Source organism: Trachymyrmex cornetzi, unplaced genomic scaffold, assembly GCF_001594075.2.
Source record: "Trachymyrmex cornetzi isolate Tcor2-1 unplaced genomic scaffold, Tcor1.1 scaffold1456, whole genome shotgun sequence".
NCBI classification, from domain to species: domain Eukaryota; kingdom Metazoa; phylum Arthropoda; class Insecta; order Hymenoptera; family Formicidae; genus Trachymyrmex; species Trachymyrmex cornetzi.
In genome coordinates, this window is record NW_017296044.1 from 4,962 (window position 1) to 12,263 (window position 7,302).

The 7,302-nt window shown below is 35.9% G+C and overlaps 3 protein-coding genes across 3 annotated transcripts; all 3 read right to left on the reverse strand.

The window, feature by feature from the left end:
- Positions 1–2,213: 2,213 nt before the first annotated feature.
- On the reverse strand, positions 2,214–3,214 carry LOC108757507 (uncharacterized). Its single transcript, XM_018501947.1, has 3 exons — positions 3,031–3,214; positions 2,785–2,956; positions 2,214–2,724 (listed from the first exon to the last, which is right to left on the reverse strand). Exons 1-3 carry the CDS (start codon positions 3,212–3,214, stop codon positions 2,214–2,216), a joined length of 867 nt encoding a protein of 288 aa, XP_018357449.1.
- An 826-nt stretch (positions 3,215–4,040) lies between these two features.
- Positions 4,041–4,850, reverse strand: LOC108757508 (uncharacterized). The gene is made up of 3 exons (XM_018501948.1): positions 4,727–4,850; positions 4,344–4,476; positions 4,041–4,255 (listed from the first exon to the last, which is right to left on the reverse strand). The coding sequence occupies exons 1-3, from the start codon at positions 4,745–4,747 to the stop codon at positions 4,041–4,043; spliced, it is 369 nt and encodes a 122-aa protein (XP_018357450.1). The 5' UTR covers positions 4,748–4,850.
- A 594-nt stretch (positions 4,851–5,444) lies between these two features.
- On the reverse strand, positions 5,445–6,656 carry LOC108757509 (RNA-directed DNA polymerase from mobile element jockey-like). The gene has a single exon (XM_018501950.1). The coding sequence runs from the start codon at positions 6,654–6,656 to the stop codon at positions 5,445–5,447; it is 1,212 nt and encodes a 403-aa protein (XP_018357452.1).
- Positions 6,657–7,302: the final 646 nt, after the last annotated feature.

Sequence of the window (7,302 nt, forward strand, 5' to 3'; positions counted from 1 at the left end):
TTCATTAAAGGTCATAAAGATTTGTGTCCGAAGCTATCTCACACTGATGTAGTATACAAAATTAATTGTCGAGATTGTGAAGCATCATATGTGGGGCAGACTAGTAGATGTTTAAAGACACGAATTAACGAACATAGAAATCACATTAATTGGAACACCACGCAACATTCCGATATAACTGAACATAGAATTGGTCATCACCATGAATTTGATTGGGAAAATATTAAAATATTGGATAATGAAAGGGCACTCAATAAAAGATTGATTTCGGAAATGATCTATATTAAACAACAGAAACAGAGTTTAAATTTACAAAATGATACGTATACATTAGTTCCACTTTATTTAGAATTGTTCGCGGTAACGTGACGAAGTTTCTCTCCTTGGTCTTGTTTTATATTTATAACTTTATATTTTTATTTTTGTTTTAAAGACTACGTGACTTATTATTTGACTCTCATTTCGTCTCTGACTGTCGACACCACAAGATCTCGTTGTTGGTTTTGAATGTGAGTCTTTATGTAAGTTAATAAAATTAAATCCTGGTGCAAGTTTGCAGTAATTTTCTAATCGTTTTTTACTTTGGCGTGAATGATTACACAGGATATCTGACATTTGATGAGCAATGTGTTCTACCCTTTTGACATAATGTACTGGATTCGTTCTCTTTTTATGTAAGTTTATATCATTGTATTTATTCATATTTTGACGTAATGTTATTTATTTAAAATTCATATCACTTTACAAATTAAGATAATTATGTAATAATGATGCGTTTACTTAATTCAGGTAACTTTTCTATTGTAATAATTTTCAGTATTTCAAGTATTAACGCATTATTCTTGTCTTTATTCACAATTCATAGTGTATATGTATAAGTTTCTATCCAATTTAACACAATGAATACGACTACATACGTATTTTTCAATTTTTATAATTTCAAAAATTTTAGTATTAGTGTACCAGTTTGACAGTATGTTCAGTATATATAATTTTTGATGTATATTAATTTTTATGCTGGTGTGCGTGTGCTATATTGACGTGAGTTTTTCGGTACACAGCTAACTTGGTAATTGGATAAAGAAGAATGAGCAGTGTCGTTTCTTTGGAAATTGCGAATAGTATGTAAGCGGATGTAGGGTATATTATATTGATAAGGACCCAAAAATAGGGGTCGAAACGTTTATTTATTTAATTTGTGATATGACTTGTTTAATTACACGAAAATAAATTGTACATCCGACTAACTGATTTTTGGCTTTGATGGGCTTGCTTATTATTATTATTACTTAAATGGAGAATTCCTGCAAAAATTTATATTTATTACTTAAAAAAATGGAGAATTCCTGCAAAAATTTATTTATATTATTATTGATAGATTCTTTCAAGCCTTTTTTTAGATATTTGTCCATTTAAGTAGTCCTGGAACTGTCTTGTAGAGTTAGCTTTAGGTTCCGCGAGTGTGTCCGTGTACGGAATCTCTATATCCATGCGAGTACCGCTTCTGACGCCGATTTTGGCAAGTTCATCCGCCTCTTCGTTCATGTATTTTAACTTACAGATATAATTTCTCTCTCCCTCCCTCTCTCTCTCTCTCTCTCTCTCTCTCTCTCTCTCTCTCTCTCTCCTTCTCTCACTCTCAAAATTATAATAAATACATTTAGTTACATTTATAAGAAATATGTATTTATTTGTACATCATGTAACCTTAAGTTAAAAAAAATAATTTTTTATACATTTAGTGATTTTAGGATCTATTTAGTTATAACAAACATATGTATTTATTTTTGTACTGTGTATCAAACCTTAACTTAAAAACAATTTTTATTACCCGTGTTGCAAATAAAACAAACATATTTAATTAAAACATATTTACTCATGTAATAGATTTGTTTGGATTGTTTCGTTATATTAATAAACATTAGCTGCATTCAACTAAATGGAGCATTTAGTATATAAATTTAAAAGAAAAAAATAATCTTCTTCAATATTAAGATTAAATAAAATATATAATTAGAATTAAATAAACAAAATATAAAATAAATGGAAGCACAAGCAACAAACATAGGAACAATGTAATACTGTGTTTAATCAGCTTGATAATTTTTAATTATATTCAATATAGCAATTAAACAATCTACTTGTTTCATAAGTGGCACTTTATCAAATGCAGCTACAATGCTCTCAGCAAAAGGGTTTCCTTTATATTTTTGTTAATTTATTTCGTCAAGACTACGTTTAGAAATAGATTTATGCACAACTGTTGCAAGATTAGTTAAGGCTGAGGTTGACTGTGCCAAGGGGTTTTCTACATCACTATCATTCTTTTGCTTCTTTTTTGCAAAAGCATCTAAATCAGGCACTTTTTTCTTTTTTAAAAGGACGGAATTAGTTTCAGGCTTTGATTGAACATAATCATAGCTCTTAGAACTCTCATGTACTGAGCTAATATTATTGTCAATAACATCTGTACTAACGTTCTGCACGAAACTCTCACATCCTGAGCTAGTATTATTGTCAATAACAATATCTGTACTAACGTTCTGCACGAAACTCTCACACCCTGAGCTAGTATTACTGTCAATAACAACATTTACACTATCGTTCTGTACAGACTCAATAATGCATGCTTTGCTGCTTACAAATGAATGTGGTACAGGGGAAGAAATCTTGAATAACGTAGATGATGTAGACAAATGTTGATTTCCCATAGAACTACGACCTCTGTAATAAATACACATGTTTGTTGACTAGCAAAAATATTTTTTTCAACAAAATGCTCACCTTCGGTGACTAATATGTGGGATCAAAAATGACATAGGTCCCATGAGATACCATTCCACTTTTTTAGCTTTTTCTCCTCCACCTGATCCACTGGCCGGCTTTGCCTTTATTTCTCTTAGTCTTTTTCCAAAATAATTTCGCAATTGGTTCCATCTATTCTCTACTTCTTCAGCTGTATGAACAAAGAAGTTAAGATAAACAAACTGTAAATTACACATTTTAGCACATGCACAAACATTAACATACCTGATGACATTCCACACTGTATTTTAATCATATTCCAGGTATCCTTTTTTACTTCCTGGTTTTTATAATCCGGGTACTTTTTGTCGTACAACACCGGATTCTCTTTCACTAAAGCGACTAGAATTTCGTCTTGCACGGTTTCGTTCATCGTGCCTTCTAACATTATCACGCTCGAGTTTTCCATTGTTACTACGTATTTATTAACTAATTTCTTATTTATTTAATTAATAAGATTTATTTACAGGTTCACACTATCACAGTCATCGAAAGTCCGCGCACGATGTCTTGTTGATACTCTTTCTTTTCGTCGCTGATTGGCTAGAAATGATACGTAGGCCATAGACTTTATTCTTTAAGCCGTAAGAATTGGGTTTTGCGCAATTCACTTAAATCTTAGGGTGCCGTCCCATGTACACGGAATCGGAACGACGGAACGGATTTCTTACTAGAAAATTTGAGATCACTACAATTCCGTTCCGTAAGAAGTTTCTCTACCCGTCCCATGTAGCCGGAACGGAATGAAAATGGACGGAATGTCGCCTCGGTCGCAAGTTAATTTGCCTAATTTAATCGATATTTCGTTATTTTAATGCGACTAAAGCAGTAATATGCATAATTTGTGCAATTATCTTACTTATAACATTACTTTGAATACTTAAAAATACTGAATTGTAAGAGTGAGATATATTATGTTACCAAAATTCCATTGCGTTCCGGCTACATGGGACGGGTAGAGAAACTTCTTACGGAACGGAATGGTATGTTCACCTCAGATGGTTGAATGTGAAATTAAAACAAATATTCAGAAACCTTTTTTTTGGAGATTACAACGATGGACGAAGAAGTAGTATTAACTGTGATGTTAAAATTATTGCGAAATGCAAGAAATATGCCAAGTTGGCGTGCTATTCTGATATTTAAGAGAGTACGAAAATTATATTTCGCTTATAATATTTTATTACAAAATAAAAAATATACAAGAAAACGAAAATTTTGGGTACGGCCAATGTTTACACAAAGAATGAGACTTCTTCAAGGTGCAAGTGACAATTTAGTCGTTTTATAACGGGGGTACGCTTCTGTGGCAACTTAAAATTCCAAAGAGCTGGCCTCCGCTCTACGGCATCAATTAGCATCTCGTCCTTGGTGTCAACTGATATAGTACATTCGTTACTCTCCGATGGTGGAACATCGATATGCATATTTTCATTTGTATCCTTGATTCCTGTTTATATATAAGTAAATATACTTACTGAATATGTTGAATATTTGCAAATAAATCATAAGAAAAATGTTCTCACAAATAAACATACTTATTGTAGCACGTCCTGTCTTGTCAATAGAGAGGACATGAATATTTTCGTCATAGTTTTTAAAACATTGATGAGCTTGAATCTCTGCACAAGACCCGAACATGAGCCAGCCACAGTAACCACATTTTACTGCCTGAAAAAAATTAATACATTTATTAGGAAACGCATAATTTCAAATATATTGCCCAAAAATTTCAGGGTTTTTGGTAAATAAAACAAAAACTACTATGTATATAATAAATATACATACAAATAATTGAATGAAATTGTCAATTTATTCTTATCTCAATTTACTATTACATAACCTAACCTTATTGTTGACTTGATAATATTAACTTATTTCATGATTATCAAGGTAAAATACTGTATAAAATTATTATTACCGGTCCTTCGTTATTGCTCATTTTATTTTAATTTTAATAACCCGATCGACATATATCTGCCACATGCAACCGATGTAACATTCCGTTGATTCCGTTGTACCGTTCTGGTCATAGTTCCGATGGTTCCGATACAGCAGAGAAACTTCTTATAGTACGGTTCCACTGAGCGCGTCACGCGTCGCGTTATGAAAGAGAGAAAGAGATAAGATTATATAAATACATAACCCCTCTCTTTCTCTCCTTCGACGACGTGACGCGCTCAGTGGAACCGTACCCTTATGGAACAAAATGCTAGTGAACTTATTTCTAGTAAGAAATCCGTTCCGTCGCGTCGTTCCGATTCCGTGTACATGGGACGGCACCCTTACGGTTAAGATCTAAAGACTGCGCGGGAACATCTTAAAGTTTGGAAATACGTCACTTAAGACTTAAGGTTTATGGCTTAGGGTTTCTTAAAGCGAGGTTGTGGACCTAGCCTTATATCTTCTAAGTAGCGAAGACTGTTAATCATAGAATTGCCGCTCTTTGAGAAACGCTTTAGAAGGAATCTAGACGACAGCAATCTAAATCTGTTCCTTAAGGGGGACTCCTTAGCCTCTGCAAGCATTATATTGTTCGGGGTAGAGATTCGATATCCCATAGCGATTCTGATAGCCCTCCATTGGAGGCGTTCCAAGCATCGAAATAACGTTTGATTTCGTTGAAATTGGAATACCTGTCAGCCGTATTCGATGGAGCCTCTGAACACGGCGCGATAAATTGTTAGGAGCGAATGGGGGTTTGAACCCCACCAAACTCCCGACAAAGAGGATAGGATGTTAACAATCGATCTGCCTTTCTGAATTAGATAGATGAGATGTTTCCTGCCCGTCATCTTCGCATCCAGCCAGACTCCCAGAAACTTAAAGGAATCCGAAAGAGGAATGATTTGATCCCCCACTCTAATCTGCTGAAAGTCTGGAATCTTATTCTTACGTGAAAAAATTACGCATCGAGATTTGTCTGGAGAGATCTCGAGGCCCTTTGCACGTAGATAAACTTGTATGGAATCTAAAGTATTTTGCACAGATTCGACGGCCTTCGTGAGGTTAGTGTCGTGAGCGAAGATCGCTATGTCATCTGCGTACTGCAGCATAAGAGACTTGTCTCGAATACAGTCAGTTATATCGACGAGATAAATGTTAAATAGAATCGGACTTAGAATTGATCCTTGTGGGATACCCTTGTGAATTACATATGGTTCGCTCAGTCTGCCATTTTTAACAAAAAAGACCTCTCTCTCCGAGGTCAAATTCTGAATAAACTTGCGCAATTTGGCCGGGATACCAAGGTTCCTCAGTGCGTCAACGAGGATAGAGGGAATGACGTTGTCGAAAGCGCCGACAATGTCGACAAATACGCAGACCGTGAATTGGCCAGCCAGATTGGCCGTATGAATATGATTAGTTAGGGTCGTAAGATTGTCAATGCACGAGCGAAGGGGCCTAAAGCCCATTTGAATTTCAGGAATGATCAAGTGGGATTCAACCCACCACCTTAACCTAAAATAAACGACCTTCTCCATCAATTTAAGTAAGCAGGATACAAGAGAGATTGGCCTAACTCCGTTGCTGTTTGGCTTAGGTATGAGAACCACGAGGGACCTTTTCCAGGAATCAGGAGTGACTCCCGAGTCCAGGAAGCCGTTAAAAATGTCTACAAGGGCGTCTGTGACCTCCACGGGGAGAGATGAAATGATCTTATTATCAATCTGATCCAGACCCAGAGCCGAGTGTTTCTTAACTTCTTTAAGAGCGATGGCAACCTCCTTACTGGTAATCGAGTTCCGTGACCAAGTTATGAGAATTGGTTGAGTCCTCTCTGAGCATGTCCGGGAGAGAAGGAAGTATACCGTGCAGGCAAGAAGGGGGACATAGCTTCTCAATGGCATTGTCGCACGCACGTGACAGATCACAGCCAGATTGACGTTCTGGAATTATATTCGAGTTTAAGTTTCTGTTTTTAAAGGATCGGACCAATGACCACAACCTAACCTAGACGAGGGCGTGCGGCAGTTGAGGCTCTCACAGAACTTCCTCCAGCCTTTCCTTTTTTCCTTGCGTAAAGAGTGGTTAATGCGGATTGTTTTTGTATTCAAGATAACTCTCCCAGGTGAGGGTTTTTTTGTAAGTCTCAGTGGCAGACTTCCTTGCTATTACTGCCTCCTGGCAAACGTCATTCCACCATGGTGGTTGTGAATTAGACCCAGACATACTAAGACTGCTCGGCGCCTTAGCCTTGTCCGGTACAACGGCGCTAATTCCAGAGTTAATTTTCCGGACCAGTTCTTCATAAGCTTTCAGGGGATCTTCCGAAGAGTCAGCGTCGGTCGCTGATGATTCATTGTGGAGAAAAGAATTAAGCCTATCGAGTTCCTCTTTATTTAAATGAATTTTATACTTAAATTTAGATCTCCTTTGGAACGAACCCCCGATCTGTATATACACTCATACGCAAAAAAAACGGGCCACTTAAAATTTAGCACTAATTTTTAATATTTTCAAATAGCAATAACTCAGTGAAAATTCATCGTAGCG

Coding starts and splice junctions, on each gene's coding strand:
- LOC108757507 (XM_018501947.1), bottom strand. CDS start 3,214: ATGGAAAACTCGAGCGTGATAATGTTAGAAGGCACGATGAACGAAACC. Junction 2,957..3,030: donor ACAGTGTGGAATGTCATCAG/GTATGTTAATGT, acceptor TTGTTCATACAG/CTGAAGAAGTAGAGAATAGA. Junction 2,725..2,784: donor CCACATATTAGTCACCGAAG/GTGAGCATTTTG, acceptor TATTTATTACAG/AGGTCGTAGTTCTATGGGAA.
- LOC108757508 (XM_018501948.1), bottom strand. CDS start 4,747: ATGAGCAATAACGAAGGACCG. Junction 4,477..4,726: donor TGAGCAATAACGAAGGACCG/GTAATAATAATT, acceptor AATTTTTTTCAG/GCAGTAAAATGTGGTTACTG. Junction 4,256..4,343: donor GACAGGACGTGCTACAATAA/GTATGTTTATTT, acceptor ATATATAAACAG/GAATCAAGGATACAAATGAA.
- LOC108757509 (XM_018501950.1), bottom strand. CDS start 6,656: ATGCCATTGAGAAGCTATGTCCCCCTTCTTGCCTGCACGGTATACTTC.